The following is a 19424-nucleotide window of genomic DNA, read 5'->3' on the forward strand; positions in this document are numbered from 1 at the left end:
CTCCGCCCCCAGATTTCGGGAAGAAAATTTCGTGGACACCGGCTGCAAAGCCCATCTTGTGCGTACCCCTGCCCAGATTCGTCCACGTGTCCCCTACTTACATCCGACCGCTGCCGTTCGTTCCGATCCGTTCGCTCCTTCCGTCGGCTCGGGAGCGCTCGCTCGGCTCCAAACACGTGCGATCCCGGCTCCCTGGGCTCCGCTTGGCTGCAAAAACTGCAGGCAATCAGCTCCCGTCGTTATGACTTTTCAATCAGATACGCATACTTGTGATTGATAGCATCTGCTTCCCTTGAATAGCGGCGATCTGATCATGGCAGATTAGACTGGTGGCGGCCGAGGGAACCCTGGTCCGGCACTCACTCCGCCGGGGGAGAGCACAACTATGTTTGCCTCACGCCCAAACACATCTTCATCCTCTCCTTTGCATGGCCGCATCAGCCTAGAAGGATATTCATAGCCGCCGCAGTTTGAAGCTGCAGTACCGTCGAGAAGGACGGGAGCGGCCATGACGGACCACGGTGGCACTGCCGACGACTTGTCCCGCATAAATCTCGTGGATGAGAATGGTTGTGCGCACGCCATGAACTTGCAGGCCCCACACGTCATGTCAGGAGGAGGAGTCCGGGAGGATACGACCACCGCCATGATAGGAGAAGGAGGTCAACAGGACGACGGGGTCGCCGATGTAGAGCAAAGAATGCAGGTACGAGTTGAAAAGCGATATCCTATTCAGACAGTCGGCATAAGATCATCGTACTCTAGTACTGTACTATGCACTGATTACTTGGCAAATGACTGCTCAAAATTAATATGTGTTCTTCAGTAAGCTTAGGAAAACAAATTCACAAAGTGCATGAGAAAAACATTTTCCCACATCACATTATGGTAATATAAATTTAACTCTGGACTCATTGTATGGCAGGCGATTGATAAAGTTGGACAAACGTTGATTGTTCCAAAAGTTGGATTGGCTTTCGATTCAGAGGACAGCGCTTATGATATGTACAACGCATATGCCGCTAAGGTTGGGTTCAGTGTCAGAAAAAGTCACAGAAAGCGACGAGGTGATAAAAGTATATCTCAAAAATATATAGTTTGCAGTAACGAAGGCCATCGAGAAACCCAATCATCTAAGGACACTACAAGGACAGGTTGTGAGGCTCGTATTCAATTTATTGTCAACAAGGATGGTATTTGGACAGTGCAAAAGCTTATAACCGAGCACAATCATTATCTTGCTAGTCCCAATAAGGTGCACAAGATGAGGTCCCAAAGACGTGTTATAGAAGCGGATAGACATCTAATTGGCCAGATACGGGAAGCCGGGATGAAGCCATCCCAGGTATATGACTTTATGGTAGCATTTTACGGAGGACCCGACAAAGTACCATTCTCAAAGATGGACTGCAATAATGAGATTGGTCGCGAGCGCAAGAAGTATTTAGAATCAAATGATGCACAAACACTGTTGGAATACTTGAAAAATAAGCAAAGAGAGGATCCTACATTTTTTTATGCCATTCAGATAGATCAAGTTGATGGCCAGATAGCTAATTTCTTTTGGGCAGATGGTCAGTCTATCATGGATTACGCATGTTTTGGGGATGCTGTATCATTTGATACCACCTTTCAGACTAACAAGTTTGAAATGCCTTTTGCTCCATTCGTTGGTACCAACCATCACAAGCAGACAGTAATTTTTGGTGCCGCGCTGATATTTAATGAGAGTATCGATTCATTTGTTTGGCTCTTTGAAACATTTTTAACAGCGATGTCAGGCAAGCATCCGAGCACTATTTTCACTGATCAGGACAAGGCCATGGACGGAGCAATTGCATATGTGTTCCCAAATACAAGTCATCGGCTTTGTTTGTGGCACATTTATCTTAATGCTGCAAAACATCTTGGGCATGTAATTCATGAGCATCCTGAGAAGTTTTTACCTGATTTTAAGAAATGTGTCTACGAAGATAGGTCAGAATTTTACTTCAATAAAAAATGGTTCGAATTGTTGGATCAATACAACCTTAAGGACAATGAATGGATGAAAAAGCTGTATGAGTTGAGGGAAAAGTGGGCTGCTGTCTATCGTGACTCTTTTACAGCTGATATGAACTCGACTCAAAGGAGTGAAGGTATGAATAATGTATTCAAGCAAAGATTTCGTAGGAGACTTGGTCTTTCAGAACTCCTTGTAGAATGTGAGAAGGTTTTTGGAAGTCTTCATGAAAATGAGTTGGATGAAGATTTTAGTTCGCGTCGAAAGAAACCTGTTGCTTACAGTCCAAATTTTCCTTTGCTAAAGACTGCATCTGAATCATATACAAGGCGGATGTATTCAGAATTTGAAACAGAATTCAAAAGGCAATTTTCATTCTCTTGTAAACTATTACAAACCGACGGTCCGGTGTTGACATATATGGTCACACATATGAACAGCGAGCATGGAGCAAAAGTTATATTCAATACCACGGACACAACTATTACATGTTGTTGTAGAAAGTTCGAATCCATAGGTATATATACACAATTTATGATGCAATGTGCTCTGTAATACAACTTGATGAAATATGACATCCATATCTTGCAGGTATATTGTGCAAGCATGCATTCAAAGTCTTCAATATGAATGACGTTTTCATTTTGCCACCACAATATATACTAGGAAGATGGACAAAATATGCGAAAAGAGGATTTTATGTTGAAAAACAAGGATCCGAGGAGGAAAGCTTGAAAACACAAGCTGCACGTATCTCAAGGAAGGCTACATCAGTTGCATTGAAGTGTACTCGGTCAAAACAACTTCTTGATGATTTCAAGAAAGCTATAGATAAGTTAGACTTGGAAGCAGATAACACTCTTAGCAAGATGGAGGAAAAATCCAGCGAGGTTCCGCTAGTTTCGGCTGAGTGTGCTACAAACACAATAAATGGTACAATATCATTCAGAGTTCCGCAGGTGGTGAAAGGCGCAAAGCGTAAACGGGCAACCATCTCCCTCGAAGAAAAGAAAGGGAAGAAAAATAAAAGTGCTAAAAAGAAAGGTACCGATCCTACCCATTCTAGCAAGCCTTTTTCCATTCTATACTTCTATTGTTAATCCTTTTACTTTTCTTTCAATTCATATGTTTGACTTTAGGAGAAGATCGAAAAAATGTAGTACAGAATAGGGATGGCGGCATTGATCCGAAGGAAATGATGGTAAACCATTTGACTCAGAGTCAGTATCCCCTTTTCATATTTGACTTGCATGTTTTATGAACAATTTCATATTCTATGATATAGGATGTGAATGCTGGTAGTATTGACATTACTAGTACCATGCCAAAATTTTCAAATGATGTCTATGGGCAAGGGCGATATTCGATCATGGCTGCACCGTTGATCCAAGGCAGATATGCTAATGCCACAATGCTAACCTTTGCAAATGATGTGTATGGGCAACCTTCAACCATGTCTGCTCCATCTATCCAAGGCGGATTTACAAGTCTTTTACTTGGGGTTGAGCAGGATGCCACATTGTCCTCGGCTGCTAGAAAGTTACCTTTTGATGATTAGTATTACGGGCAGCCTATAAGGAGTACAATTTTTTTGATGTCATTTGGTGTATCTATGAATTATAATTGATGCACTGTAGTAGACTGAATTTTTTCTTCATTTAGAATGTTTTGGTATAATTATGTACTACACTGAGTATGGTTTTTCATCATTTCTGGATTTCTGTGAGATTGCATTGATTATGCGAGTGTTAAATCTTCAAGGCCGAGCACCTGCAATAGTTTCAGATTTTCAGACCTCTGATTTAAATCTTCGAGGTCGAGCACCTCATTCATATATATCTTAGATGAAAAAAGATACAGTGTACAACTGTACATTGTAGTTGGAAATTGTCAGAGAGAGCAATCAGCTATATACTAGTACACGATTTGTCACGAAGTCTACTCCAGATTTGTAATATCTCAAAATCCTACTTTTATGTCTACTCATCAGGAATTATTGATGTTGTTTCCATGGCATCAGTTGTCTTGTTCCAGCGGTGTACTTCGGGGTCTTCGTCCAGTAGAATGATGGCGAAGCATGACTGTTACATGAGTAGGTGACCTCCTGTTTGCTCTTTGTTCCCTTTTCTACCATCTTAGCTAGTTGGACCAGGGGAATCCTTGCCAATTTGAAAACTTCTCTTTCACGACTGCAAAGACATGCACAAATCGCATTGAATTATTAGCATGTGAGTTTGGTTAGATAGTTGTCAGACGTATAGCAAAATAATGTAAAGTTCGTCCTCCTGTAAGATAAACACCCTTCGATCTGAAACTACACTTTCTTTACTCTGAAACTAGTGATGGAATTGATTTTGTAGCTCGACTGAGCGAAACAAACGATCCGATCAAGTACGAGCTTGCTAGGTTGCACTTCGTTCGTCCCAGTTTAATCAAAATATGTGATTAACATGTGGTCATGTATGATTAGGAAATCAAACCTCTTACCTGAAGGAGCTAATTGCATGCTAACAGCCAAAAGGAAACACAAACTTTCAGACTTGCAAGGGAGGGGGTCACCAGTTCTGAACTGGGCGAGATGGAGGTGCGTGTGGGGGAGTGAGAGGCCGGCGCCGGAGACGGGATCACCTTGGTTTGGGCACACCATGCCCTCCATCAGCGGCGGCGGCGGCGGCGGACGAAAGACGCAGAGGCTTGAAACCGGGCGACTGTGAGACAAAAGGGCCGACTATGTGGGCCTCCGCTTCAGCCGGCCTTGCCTCGTGAGGGAGCCGGGATCGCACGTATTTGGAGCCGAGCGAGCGCTCCCGAGCCGACGAAAGGAGCGAACGGATCGGAACGAACTGCGGCGGTCGGATGTAAGGAGAGGACACGTGGACGAATCTGGGCAGGGGTACGCACAGGATGGGCTTTGCAGCCGGTGTCCATGAAATTTTCTTCCCCGGCGCAAGGGAAAAGCGTGGCTGGCCCACACCGTCACGGGAAAAGTCAAGGTTTTCTTCCCTGACTCGCCTCCCACCCCCCGCTCCCTCGGCCACAAGTAGCTATATCCCGGCGCCGCCCACCGTCCTACACCGCTAGATAGCCATTCCCCGCCGGAAAAAAAGCAGCGCTTCGCCGCGGCAACCCCTCCAACAGCAGCTGGGCGTTTCCGGCCGCCGTTTTCGGCCACGGAGGCACGGTTTAGCGGCGGGTACACGCCCACCGAGCTCAAGGTGTTCGGCGATTTGCCTGCCTCGGCGATGGACTCGGATGACGAGGAAGCGCTCGCCGCGCTGCTGGAGGAGGAAGCCGAGGCCGACGTCCAGGAAGAAGAGCATCTCATGGTGCTCGCCGCCCTCGCCCAGCTGCTGGCGAGCAATGAAAAGCCGCGGCGATGTGTCTCGGCGCCTGGGCGGGTGAAAGTAAAGAACTGGCATCGTCTCGAAGGCTACTGCATGCTCTACTCCGACTACTTCGCCGATGCTCCACTTCACGGCGAGAAAACATTTCGGCGCCGTTATCGGATGAGCCGAAAGCTCTTCCTCAGGATTGTGAATTCTATCCGGGAGTTCAACAACTACTTCAAGTGCAAGATGGATTGCACCGGCGCTCTTGGGTTCATCTCCATCCAGAAGTGCACGACAGCGATGAGGATGCTTGCATACGGAGCTCCCGGTGATGAAATATGAGTTTTTATTTGTTGAACCATATAATTTGTATTGAACACTATTTTGTTGAAGTATTTGATATTTTTGTGATGAAATATGTGATAAAAAAATTTATGTGCATAATTCAAAGCCGAACAAGGGTGAACCACGCCGAATATGGGCCTATTGTCGCCCACATGGGCCCTTTATTCGCCGAAATGGGGCTGAAAAGTGGGCCAATTTCGACGCCTAGGGGCGAGCTGGGGGCGATGACTGGGCGCGAAACCGCCCCCAGCGCCGATTGCATCGCCGGCTCGCCCCCAGGAGACGCTTTTTATGCGTCCTGGAGGCCGAACGGCTGGAGATGCTCTAAACACGTATACGGGTGCATGCTAAACACGTATACGTTTTCCCCTCTCTCCTACCCCTCCGTTCCTAAACAAAAATGCTACACCTACGAAGAAAACCTAGGAACTCTTACGTAAATTTCCTAACTATAACCTCTCCGCCCCCTGATTTCAAATGGGTAGGGCCCTCCCCCTTATTTCCTCCAACCAAAAAGAAGCCACCGAAGCCATTACGTATGAATCAGTACGTAGGTCTAGCATTGCTGGTTCCTAAATATAGCACCCGTGCGGCGTAGCCATGCAAAAGCAAGCAGGCATATATATTATAGCTGCAGCCTGCAGCTGCTTCTGATCCTATGCGACACGTACCTCGACGAAGCAGTCCTGGAAGTGGAGCCGGATGAGCCCGGCGGCGACGCCGGGGTCGGTCGTGAAGGCCGCCGTGACGGCGCGCCGGACGATGGCCTCGGTGTTGGGGCAGGTGGTGCTGTAAAAACCCACCTGCAGCTGCCCCTCCACGCGGCTCGCCGTCAGGCACAGGCCGCACAGCACGGCGATGACCAGCACCGCCATGCTGCTGCTGCTGCTCGCCATGATCATACGTCCTGGCTGGTCAGGCTTTAGCAGTAGAAGAGTATTTATAGAGCGAGCCAGCCAGGAGTGCTGATCGATTGCATTCGTTTGACAAGTGGTGCAGTGCTAGACACGGTGCGTCGACGGCGGGATCGAAAAGGAATAGCACCTAGCCCAGGCGACACGAGGTCGTCTGGCCCCCGCCATGGGCGCTGAAGTCAAGGTGAGGAGAGGTACTGTAGGGACCCGGCGGATGGATGATGGATGGGTGGCTGCGCGGTGACAGGGAGACGACAACTTTTTCTTTGGAATGGCGATGCGCCTAGATGGGGACGACAAGGCTTCGGTCAGAACTGTCGTAGATGAATGTTACTTATCGATCCACTGGTCCAGTTGGTGCCAAGCTCCCTCCCCAGCTTGGGACCAGTGGCATGAAGTCAGTCACCTTGGCTTGGCCTATGGCAACCGGAATTGCATACCTAGGACGCAAGCCAGCAAGGTCAGCACTCGCATTCTGCTCGTCGCTTGAGAGGGTGAGGCGGGAGGAAGATGACAACGAGGGCAAAGATTTGTCGATTCCATCCGCTGCTTGTTGTGCCAAGCAAGTGTCTGACTAGTCTTTGCCTGCTTGGTTTCATTTGTCTGAATCCTTTGATCCATTCGCCCGGCCGGTCGTTTGCTTGTGCGAGGATGATGTCATCAACGGCCGGAGGTGCAACACCACCTCGAATTTGTCAAAAAAATCTTCATCCATACTAGGGATTTCGATGATTTGTATCTATCCCATTCCTAATGCGCCACCAAAGCGGCTCACCAAACTGACCACATCAGAATATCCATGGACATGTTCGGACATCCGACCAGATGAAAGACCATCCAACCATATGTAACGCCCTTGATGCGGCTATGTCTCCTACGTGTCGAAGCACGACTTAGAGGCATAACCGCATTGAAAGCAATGTCGCAAGTGAGGTAATCTTCACAACAAGCCATGTAATACATTAAGGGAAAAGGATACATAGTTGGCTTACACTCGCCACTTCACACAATTACAAGAATAAATCAATACATCATCCAGATACACTCAAGGTCTGACTACGGAACCAAAATAAAAGAAGACTACCCCAAATGCTACACAGATCCCCGATCGACCCCAACTGGGCTCCACTACTGATCAACTGGACCGAAACAACACAAAGGACAAGATCTTCATCGAGCTCCTCCTTGAGCTTGGTTGCGTCACCTGCATGGCATCATCGGCACCTGCAAACTGGTTTTGGAAGTATCTGTGAGTCACGGGGACTCAGCAATCTCACACCCTCGTGATCAAGACTATTTAAGCTTATAGGACGGGTAAAAGGTATGAGGTGGAGCTGTAGCAAGCGTCTAGCATATATGGTGGCTAACATACGCAAATGAGAGCGAGAAGAGAAGGCAAGGCACGTTCGAGAAACTATGATCAAGAAGTGATCCTAGAACAACCTACGTCAAGCATAACTCCTACACCGTGTTCACTTCCCGAACACCGTCGGAAAGAGACCATCACGGTTACACACGCGGTTGATGCATTTTAATTAAGTTAAGCTTCAGGTTTTCTACAACCGGACATTAACAAATTCCCATCTACCCATAACCGCGGGCACGGCTTTCGAAAGTTCATAACCCTGCAGGGGTATCCCAACTTAGCCCATCACAAGCTCTCACGGTCAACGAAGGATATTCCTTCTAGCGGGAAGACCCGATCAGGCTCGGAATCCCGGTTACAAGACATTTCGACAATGGTAAAACAAGACCAGCAAAGCCACCCAGATGTGCCGAAAAATCCCGATAGGAGCTGCACATATCTCGTTCTCAGGGCACACCAGATGAGCCAGACGTCGGGTAAGCCAGCCCAGGGTTGCCCCTGGTAGCCTCGGACATCGCTTAGTTGGACCAACACTTAGAGAAGCACTGGCCCGGGGGGTTAAAATAAGATGACCCTTGAGCTGGCCGACTCAAGGGAAAGAAAAGGCTAGGTGGCAAATGGTAAAACCAATGTTGGGCCTTGCCGGAGGAGTTTTATTCAAGGCGAACTATCAAGGGGTTCCCATTATAACCCAACCGCGTAAGGAACGCAAAATCCGGGAACATAACACCGATATGACGGAAACTAGGGCGGCAAGAGTGGAACAAAACACCAGGCATAAGGCCGAGCCTTCCACCCTTTACCAAGTATATAGATGCATTAATTAAATAAGAGATATTGTGATATCCCAACAAGAATATCCATGTTCCAAACATGGAAGAAGCTTCAATTTCACCTGCAACTAACAACGCTATAAGAGGGGCTGAGCAAAGCGGTAACATAGCCAAACAACGGTTTGCTAGGACAAGGTGGGTTAGAGGCTTGGTTCAACAATATGGGAGGCATGATAAGCAAGTGGTAGGTATCGCAGCATAGGCATAGCAAAAGAGCGAGCATCTAGCAAGCAAAGATATAAGTGATTTCGAGGGTATGGTCATCTTGCCTGAGATCCCGCAAGGAAGAAGAAAGAGTCCATGAAGAATACAAACGGACGTAGTCGAACGGGTCCTCACAATCACGACGTTACCGGATTACCGAGAAGAAGTACACCGGAAAAAAGCAAACAACATAGTAAACAACCACCACATAAGCATGGCACGATGCGCAAACAAGTATGATGCATGTCCGGTTTAATGAGGCATGGCATGGCAAAGTGCACAAACAATCCTACAAATTAAGTGGAGCTCAATATGCATCGGGGTGCATATTGACGGAACACCACATAACTTATTTAGTTCTCTCTCGTTTATGTACCCAACAATATTAAATCTTGTTAGCATGGCAAGAGGTGAAGCATAATGAAAGTATCTATCTAGGCAAGTTTAAATGAGGCCGGAACAACAAAACAACAAGTCTGGAAACTCCTCATGTGCATGTTTTAAGGTTTGGTACCGTTCTGCCCTAAACACAATTTTAGAGTTTTTAAACATGCAAAGTGATGCCACCATGTTAAACTAGGCATTTTTCTACCCCATTTACATATAAAGTTTGTTAGGTTTGGAGCTACGGTTATTTAGTTATGAAATAAAGCATTTTAGCATGGCATTTAAGCAAATTTAAACAAACAACATTTCAAACATAGATGAAAGTGGCAAATTATTAATCTACACAAAATTCTAAGCAAGTTTCATATATAACTTATTTTAATCTGATGCACAGTTTGTGAGATACTAAATGCATGAACTCTAGGGACTATTCTGCAAATCTGGCAAAAAAACAAGGCACGGGCCGAAACTGCTGGGCGCTGGGGCGCTCACCATGGGCCTAGCCCGGTTTAGACAGAGAGGGAGGCCTGCAGGGGAAAACTAGCGGTGGGCCGGCTCGGGCGGACTCCGTCAACGAAACAGGAGCGCTGCGCTCGTCTCCCTCGCGTGGATGAAGCAGAGACTGGGCGCTGCCCTAGGCGAACGAAGCATATGGCAGGGTCAATGGCGAGGCATCCGGCGGTGCTCCGGCGATGGAGGGAGGCGGAGCTCACCGGGGATGGAGGGATCCGGGCGCGGGGTCCCCGGATCCGGCGACGAGGGATGCATCTGGCAGGACGAGAAGAGCAGGTGGAACTTGGCACAACTCCAGCGAGGGTCGACAGGAACGCAGGGACGGTGCGGAGGCAGGTTGCGGGCGCGGCCGGAGGGACTTGGCGCGGGATGTGTTCCACGCACGCGGTCAACGACGCTGCTGGCTCGGGCGGGTGCTCGTCGTCTTCGACAGAGCATGGCAGCGGCTGGAAACGGGCGAGGACGCGGTCTCCGGTGAGACGCCAGATCCAGGCAGCTGCGAGGGAGCTCCTGGGGCTGTCCATGGTGGCCTGCGACTCTGGCCGACGGCGGGCACACGCGGGCGGGGAAGACGAGCTCCGGCAGCCACTGTCCATGGTTGGGCTCGGAGACGCCATGGCGAGACGAGAGGGAGTTGAGGTCGGGAACGGCAGGGAGGCTCCATGGCTTCGGAGGAGGTCGAGGTTCGCCGGGGCAGACGTTGCTCCGGCGGTTGACGCAGGGTGGCGCTGCTCCCGATCCACCCTGGATCGAGGCACGGGAGGAGGGAACAAGGTGCTCGGGACCTGCAACAGATGAAATACAGAGAGAGTGGGAGATCGTGAGAGAGAGCTGGGGAGCACGAGGAAAAACAGAGGGGAGGAGGGAGAGGAAGGCCACAGTCCTGCTGGTCCGGTGCTGCCCATCACCGGCGGGGATGGCTGGCTTGATCCGCTCGGGGTCGAGGTGAGTGCCTCTGCAGGAGGAGGCAGATCGGGAGGACATAGTGGATGGTTGCGTGCGGGTGGATTTGGATCGAGGCTGCCGATTGGGGATTGGTTTGGCGCTGAAACCAAGGGAGAGAGTGGTGGCGGCGGACACGGGATGGATGGGATAGATCCCTAGTTTCTAGGGTTTCATCTGTGTATAAATAGCAGGTGGGTTAAATTAGGGGCTATCCGGTCCCTTCGATCGTAATCGGACGATCGCGGATAATATAGATAGGGAGCCCAAATGAGAAAACGGAGACATTTTGTAGATGTTTGGGGATGATCCGGACACGATGGTGACAACTGCTCGGGTCGGGTCCGGGACAATTTTCGGACGCGCGCGCGAGGAGGGCCGCGGGCTGATGAGAGAGGTTAGGTTGGACCTGGTGGTAGGTAGTGGGCTGTGTAGACGGTCTCGAGCTGAGATAAGAGAAGAGAGGGAGGCCTGGCGACTGTTTCCGGAGACCGAAAACGTCCGACGTTAGACCGGCTATATTGCTGCTATAGTTATCCGTTGGGGCGTCAAACGGACTCCGATTGCGATGAAACTTGGGAGGCGGTCTACCTACACTATAACAAGACCACAAGCCAACTCTCATCCCATTCCGAGAACATTTTCCGGCCACTTATAAAATACTTTTCGGACATGCCGCGGGCGTGTGCAAGTGTGGTATGGGCTCAGAAAGGACAACGGGGAGAACTGGGATAACCCGGACGAATGCAAGTTTTGAAAACATGATGATGCAATGCACATGATGACATGGCAAGATGCAACACGCAAGCAAATGACAAGGCAACACCAACGAAACACCGGAAGATACCTGGCGCAACGGTCTCGGGGCGTTACAACACTCCACCACTACGAGAGGATCTCGTCCCGAGATCTAGAATGGCACCGGAGGGAAAAACGGAAGGGAAAGAGAAGAGGTAAAGCTAAGTTGCTTCTTTGACAAACGCGTGAAACCAAAGAACCTTGAAAAGGTTAAGCCATTTCGAGAAAAGAATACAATGGAGATGAACGAAGTTGAAAGCACTCCGTTAAGAAAGAGGAAAAGAAAGAACCGATTTTGGTAGCACTTCGGTTGAAAAAGAGAATGAAAGACTTGATAAAATGAAAGAGCTTGAGCAAAAGGACACAACACTACGGTTAAATGGATAAACCAAGAAAAGAACACGATCCTAACAAAATGGAAAGATGGGTTGAAGACAGCAACATCACAAAGCCTCCGGAACAAAAGTAAGAATGGAATGGAATGAACGAAGGGAAACAAGATCTTGAGGGAGCACGCTTACAACAAATGCTATAACGGAGTTGTTGGAAAACCAACAACGAAAAGAATAAGCTTGATATGGTCTTATGGAATATATCTCAAATATATGAGGTGACAACCTGCCACTCACAGGAAAAAGAATTGGATTGATAAGAACAAGGAGACGAGAAACTTATCTCACCGGAAGGATAAATGAAGAACTTGGATCATTTATAAGCACCATAATTAGCAACAATCCTTAGGGAAGGCTTTAGGTGAAATATAACCCAAGATAACTCCAATGACGAGATTGATGGATTTAAAATAACTCACTCTTAACAACATGTGAATCATGAAACATGAACTCAAATTATCAAGAATGACATAATACCACCTCAAATGATACGGTAGAAAGGATTGCACTCCGGGTTGCAAGAAGAAGGAAACTTGAGCTCCTCTGAAAAGAATATTGATGAACACTTCAAGAAGGAATTAAATCCTTGATGAACCATCATGTAGAACCTTCATGAAGAACTCCGGTAACAAAAGGATGATCAAACAGGAAGGAAAGAGAAGTTGAAACACAAGGTGAAGCCTTGTAATGATTTAGAAGAATCTCCGCGACGATATAATGCGGAAAAGCTTGGAACTCCGGAAAAGAAAGATGAAACAAATGAAACCGATAATTTGATGAGCCTGCGGAATAGGGAATTGAGTTCACTCGATGAAACAAGAATAAGAATTACTTTATGCTTATCCTTCATCAATTAAATTGATGATAATCAACGGATTTGACACATTACTTATTCTCGTAGAAAGGATTAATAGAGATATCGATAACTTGATAAGGTCTTCAACGAAACACCGGTAGAATTGAAACAACGAATGAATCTGTATGATAACGAAAGAGAAGCACTCTTGAACGAACCACCGTAAGAATTGAAAAAGAACGAATAAAACATGAAGAAATGCCAGCAAGGATTAGCAAATAAACGAAGATGCTTGAGAGAATTTAGAAGCATGAGAACGAAGGAATCACGACTGATTAGAGATCACTTGAACGATGCACCAGTAAGATTTAGAGAACGAGAGCTGAAAGCTGGAAATGAATAATTCTGAGATTATGGGCTTCAGAGAAACAAACTTAAAGACTCCTGAATTGCTCCGGATGAGTGAAAAGAAATTTCACAATCAAAAACAATTATGAGAGGATGGCAACAAGCTAGAATGATGAATCTTTGAGAGAACGGATAAGATTTGGAGGAAAACTCTTCTTCGGCCTTCATGTGCAGAGAATGACGATGAGAAACACCACCATGAATTGTTGAGATACTCCGGGATGAAAATAAGAAAGGTTGAACCAACGATAAAAAGAATTTGAAAGATCTTGGAGAAAGACATAATACTGATGATAATGCATTCTTACGTCAAACTTTGAAAATAATTTAAGAATACCTCCGGGAAAATAAGAAGAGTCAGGTAAGATCCTGGGAAAAGACCTGTGGGTTAGGGCCCACTCAAAAGAAACACCGTTGAAATGATTTAAAAGAGAGGCTGCACCGGTTGAATAAAAAGACTTGAATGAGATAACAGGCTCGAGATATCTTGAACACTCCGGAACAATTGAATAGCGAGAAATGGAAGATTATGAGGTGCACCGGCATAAGAAGGTATTGAAACGAGGAAAAAGGTATGATCAACAAAACTTGACTTGAATCCACCGGAGAAGAAAAGAACAAATAATGATGAACTTGTAGAGCATCTTCACGAGAACCACCGGGGAAGAACGTTGATTAAAAAAATAATGAGGAGACTTCACATGAATAAAATGGATACTTGTTTATGAAGTCTGAGTCCTTGAATGAAAAGGGTGGGTGGGTGGGAAAAAACAAAAGCAACTTGGGGACAGATGGAACGAACAACGTTGGGAAAACCGAGAGGTGATCTTGCGGATGTTGAAATGATCGGATCCACTTGAAGGAAACACGTCGGTTGAAAAGAAATTAAGATGACAAACTCGATGATCAAGAAGGATTAGTATCACATAGGAACATGAGAACACCGCTTAGGAAAGGTATGGAATCAACACTGGACTTCGAAGCAACCTCGAATACCACAACTCAAAAGCAGAACAAAGGATTGGCTTGCCGAATAAGCCGGAACAAACATATCATAGAGATTTCTTCCGAAGTTTTCATGGTGGGGCCTACACGGGCTCGATCGTACAACACCATCATGTACAAGGCAGTGCACATGACATACGAAGCGTCCCCGAGTCGGCATAGCCAAGGACTCTTTAAGACACAGCGAGACCACTGTAAAACCAACCGTGGATAGGCGGACCACTAGACATCGAACCCCAATTTCATATCATACATCTGTCGGAAAGATATCCTAAGATCTACTTGAATTCCCACTTATCAAACTCCCGAAATTTTTCGGTTATGCAATCAGGTGTTGGGGATACAGGGGAAGCATAATATCTCACCCAAAACTAACAAATCCTACATCCAGCTGTATCCATCCTTCAACACATAACCAAGAAACCTTTGAAAATCATTTACCTCAACCTTCGAAAAGCATCCATTATACTAGTTATGGCAATACTGCCGAACTCCCGCCCCAGTACTGGGTGGCGTCGAGGTTATCTCACCAACAACTGCATAAAAGAGATTTTCGATGTCAGCGAAACTAAACTCAGGTATTCCAGAACTGCAACGATAAAATTGTGACGACAACACCTCAGAGCTCAACTCCCCGGGACACTGCCACAACCCCTAAATGTCAAGAGGCACCAAGAACAATGTTCTCGTCACAAAACCATCGGAACGATTCCAAGATACCCGCGTGATCCTAAAAAAATTAGTGAAATTTGAGAAGAGAAGAGTCAAAACTCTACTTCAGGATGCCTCACCAGAGCGACGAAGGGACTGAGGAGTAAAAAGAATTCCTAACTCTCCGATATATATAATCCTATAAGACTCAAAACATTTTTCTAGACTCAACAACGCCAGCGATTCGATCAAGCAGGGGGCTCCTAAGGTCGGGGAAGGCTCTGATTACCAACTTGTAACACCCTCGATGCGGCTATATCTCCTACGTGTCGAAGCACGACTTAGAGGCATAACCGCATTGAAAGCAATGTCACAAGTGACGTAATCTTCACAACAACCCATGTAATACATTAAGGGAAAAGGATACATAGTTGGCTTACACTCGCCACTTCACACAATTACAAGAATAAATCAATACATCATCCAGATACACTCAAGGTCCGACTACGGAACCAAAATAAAAGAAGACTACCCCAAATGCTACACAGATCCCCGATCGACCCCAATTGGGCTCGACTACTGATCAACTGGACCGAAACAACACAAAGGACAAGATCTTCATCGAGCTCCTCCTTGAGCTTGGTTGCGTCACCTGCACGGCATCATCGGCACCTGCAAACTGGTTTTGGAAGTATCTGTGAGTCACGGGGACTCAGCAATCTCACACCCTCGCGATCAAGACTATTTAAGCTTATAGGATGGGTAAAAGGTATGAGGTGGAGCTGCAGCAAGCGTCTAGCATATATGGTGGCTAACATACGTAAATGAGAGCGAGAAGAGAAGGCAAGGCACGTTCGAGAAACTATGATCAAGAAGTGATCCTAGAACAACCTACGTCAAGCATAACTCCAACACCGTGTTCACTTCCCGGACACCGCCGGAAAGAGACCATCACGGTTACACACGCGGTTGATGCATTTTAATTAAGTTAAGCTTCAGGTTTTCTACAACCGGGCATTAACAAATTCCCATCTACCCATAACCGTGGGCACGGCTTTTGAAAGTTCATAACCCTGCAGGGTGTCCCAACTTAGCCCATTACAAGCTCTCACGGTCAACGAAGGATATTCCTTCTAGCGGGAAGACCCGATCAGGCTCGTAATCCCGGTTACAAGAAATTTCGACAATGGTAAAACAAGACCAGCAAAGCCACCCAAATGTGCCGACAAATCCCGATAGGAGCTGCACATATCTCGTTCTCAGGGCACACGGATGAGCCAGACGTCGGGTAAGCCAGCCCAGGGTTGCCCCTGGTAGCCTCAGACATCGCTCAGTTGGACCAACACTTAGAGAAGCACTGGCCCGGGGGGGTTAAAATAAGATGACCCTTGAGCCTGCCGACTCAAGGGAAAGAAAAGGCTATGTGGCAAATGGTAAAACCAATGTTGGGCCTTGCTGGAGGAGTTTTATTCAAGGCGAACTGTCAAGGGGTTCCCATTATAACCCAACCGCGTAAGGAACGCAAAATCCGGGAACATAACACCGATATGACGGAAACTAGGGCGGCAAGAGTGGAACAAAACACCAGGCATAAGGCCGAGCCTTCCACCCTTTACCAAGTATATAGATGCATTAATTAAATAAGAGATATTGTGATATCCCAACAAGAATATCCATGTTCCAAACATGGAACAAGCTTCAATCTTCACGTGCAACTTACAACGCTATAAGAGGGGCTGAGCAAAGCGGTAACATAGCCAAACAACGGTTTGCTAGGACAAGGTGGTTTAGAGGCTTGGTTCAACAATATGGGAGGCATGATAAGCAAGTGGTAGGTATCGCAACATAGGCATAGCAAAAGAGCGAGCATCTAGCAAGCAAACATAGAAGTGATTTCGAGGGTATGGTCATCTTGCCTGAGATCCCGCAAGGAAGAAGAACGAGTCCATGAAGAAGACAAACGGACGTAGTCAAACGGGCCCTCACAATCACGACGTTACCGGATTACCAAGAAGAAGTACACCGGAAAGAAAGCAAACAACATAGTAAACAACCACCACATAGGCATGGCACGATGCGCAAACAAGTATGATGCATGTCCGGTTTAATGAGGCATGGCATGGCAAAGTGCACAAACAATACTACAACTTAAGTGGAGCTCAATATGCATCGGGGTGCATATTGACGGAACACCACATAACTTATTTAGTTCTCTCTCGTTTATGTACCCAACAATATTAAATCTTGTTAGCATGGCAAGAGGTGAAGCATAATGAAAGTATCTATCTAGGCAAGTTTAAATGTGGCCGGAACAACAAAACAACAAGTCCGGAAACTCCTCATGTGCATGTTTTAAGGTTTGGTACTGTTCTGCCCTAAACACAATTTTAGAGTTGTTAAACATGCAAAGTGATGCCACCATGTTAAACTAGGCATTTTTCTACCCCATTTACATATAAAGTTTGTTAGGTTTGGAGCTACGGTTACTTAGTTATGAAATAAAGCATTTTAACATGGCATTTATGCAAATTTAAACAAACAACATTTTAAACATTTCAAACATAGATGAAAGTGGCAAATTATTAATCTACACAAAATTCTAAGCAAGTTTCATATATAACTTATTTTAATCCGATGCACGGTTTGTGAGATATTAAATGTATGAACTCTAGGGACTATTCTGCAAATCTGGCAAAAAAACAAGGCACGGGCCGAAACTGCTGGGCGCTGGGGCGCTCACCATGGGCCTGACCGGGTTTAGATGGAGAGGGAGGCCTGCAGGGGAAAACTAGCAGCGGGCCGGCTCGGGCGGACTCGGGCAACGAAACAGGAGCGTTGCGCTCGTCTCCCTCGCGTGGATGAAGCAGAGACTGGGCGCTGCCCTAGGCAAACGAAGGAGATGGCAGGGTCAACGGCGAGGCATCCGGCAGAGCTCCGACGATGGAGGGAGGCGGAGCTCGCTGGGGATGGAGGGATCCGGGCGCGGGGTCCCCGGATCCGGCGACGAGGGATGCATTTGGCAGGACGAGAAGAGCAGGTGGAACTTGGCACAACTCCGGCGAGGGTCGACAGGAACGCAGGGACGGTGCGGAGGCAGGTTGCGGGCGCGGCCAGAGGGACTTGGCGCGGGATGTGGCCTACGCACGCGGTCAACGACGCTGCTGGCTCGGCCGGGTGCTCGTCGTCTTCGACAGAGCAGGGCAGCGGCTGGAAACGGGCGAGGACGCGGTCTCCGGTGAGACGCCAGATCCAGGCGGCTGCGTGGGAGCTCCTGGGGCTGTCCATGGTGGCCTGCGACTCTGGCCGACGACGGGCACACGCGGGTGGGGAAGACGAGCTCCGGCAGCCACTGTCCATGGTTGGGCTCGGAGACGCCATGGCGAGACGAGAGGGAATTGAGGTCGGGAACGGCAAGGAGGCTCCATGGCTTCGGAGGAGGTCGAGGTTCGTCGGGGCGGACGTTGCTCCGGCGGTTGACGCAGGGTGGTGCTGCTCCCGATCCACCCTGGATCGCGGCATGGGAGGAGGGAACAAGGTGCTCGGGACCTGCAGCAGATGAAATACAGAGAGACAGGGAGATCGTGAGAGAGAGCCGGGGAGCACGAGGAAAAACAGAGGGGAGGAGGGAGAGGAAGGCCACAGTCCTGCTGGTCCGGTGCTGCCCATCGCCGGCGGGGACTGCTGGCTTGATCCGCTCGGGGTCGAGGTGAGTGCCTCTGCGGGAGGAGGCAGATCGGGAGGACGCAGTGGCTGGTTGCGTGCGGGTGGATTTGGATCGAGGCTGCCGATTGGGGATTGGTTTGGCGCTGAAACCAAGGGAGAGAGTGGTGGCAACGGACACGGGGTGGATGGGACAGATCTCTAGTTTCTAGGGTTTCATCTGTGTATAAATAGCATGTGGGTTAAATTAGGGACTATCCGGTCCCTTCGATTGTAATCGGACGATCGCGAATAATATAGCTAGGGAGCCCAAATGAGAAAACGGAGACGTTTTGTAGATGTTTGGGGATGATCCGGACACGACGGTGACGACTGCTCGGGTCGGGTCCGGGACAATTTTCGGACGCGCGCGAGGAGGGCCGCGGGCTGACGAGAGAGGTTAGGTTGGACCTTGTGGTAGGTAGTGAGCTGTGTAGACGGTCTCGAGCTGAGAGAAGAGAAGAGAGGGAGGCCCGACGACTATTTCTGGAGACCGAAAACGTCCGACGTTAGACCGGCTATATTGCCGCTATAGTTATCCGTTGGGGCGTCAAATGGACTCCGATTGCGATGAAACTTGGCAGGCGGTCTACCTACACTATAACAAGACCACACGCCAACTCTCATCCCATTCCGAGAACATTTTCCGGCCACTTATAAAATACTTTTCGGACATGCCGCGGGCGCGGGCAAGTGTGGTATGGGCTCAGAAAGGACAACGGGGAGAACTGGGATAACCCGGACGAATGCAAGTTTTGAAAACATGATGATGCAATGCACATGATGACATGGCAAGATGCAACACGCAAGCAAATGACAAGGCAACAACAACGAAACACC

The 19424-nt window shown here is 47.8% G+C and overlaps 1 protein-coding gene across 1 annotated transcript; it reads left to right on the forward strand.

Moving 5' to 3' along the window:
* The first annotated feature begins 508 nt into the window (after positions 1 to 508).
* Positions 509 to 3560, forward strand: LOC147982210 (protein FAR1-RELATED SEQUENCE 5-like). Its single transcript, XM_087516239.1, has 5 exons — positions 509 to 706; positions 926 to 2519; positions 2594 to 3046; positions 3142 to 3203; positions 3288 to 3560. Exons 1-5 carry the CDS (start codon positions 509 to 511, stop codon positions 3558 to 3560), a joined length of 2580 nt encoding a protein of 859 aa, XP_087372365.1.
* Positions 3561 to 19424: the final 15864 nt, after the last annotated feature.

This window comes from Triticum urartu, chromosome 3A (assembly GCF_056163025.1).
Source record: "Triticum urartu cultivar PI428250 chromosome 3A, HENAU_Tu73, whole genome shotgun sequence".
In the NCBI taxonomy this organism is placed as follows: domain Eukaryota; kingdom Viridiplantae; phylum Streptophyta; class Magnoliopsida; order Poales; family Poaceae; genus Triticum; species Triticum urartu.

What these genes read in the sequence shown, in the direction of transcription:
- LOC147982210 (XM_087516239.1), top strand. Translation starts at nt 509, where the DNA reads ATGACGGACCACGGTGGCACTGCCGACGACTTGTCCCGCATAAATCTC. An exon ending in TAAAAGTGCTAAAAAGAAAG is followed by an intron (nt 3,047 to 3,141) that starts GTACCGATCCTA and finishes GTTTGACTTTAG; the next exon opens with GAGAAGATCGAAAAAATGTA. An exon ending in TTGATCCGAAGGAAATGATG is followed by an intron (nt 3,204 to 3,287) that starts GTAAACCATTTG and finishes TCTATGATATAG; the next exon opens with GATGTGAATGCTGGTAGTAT.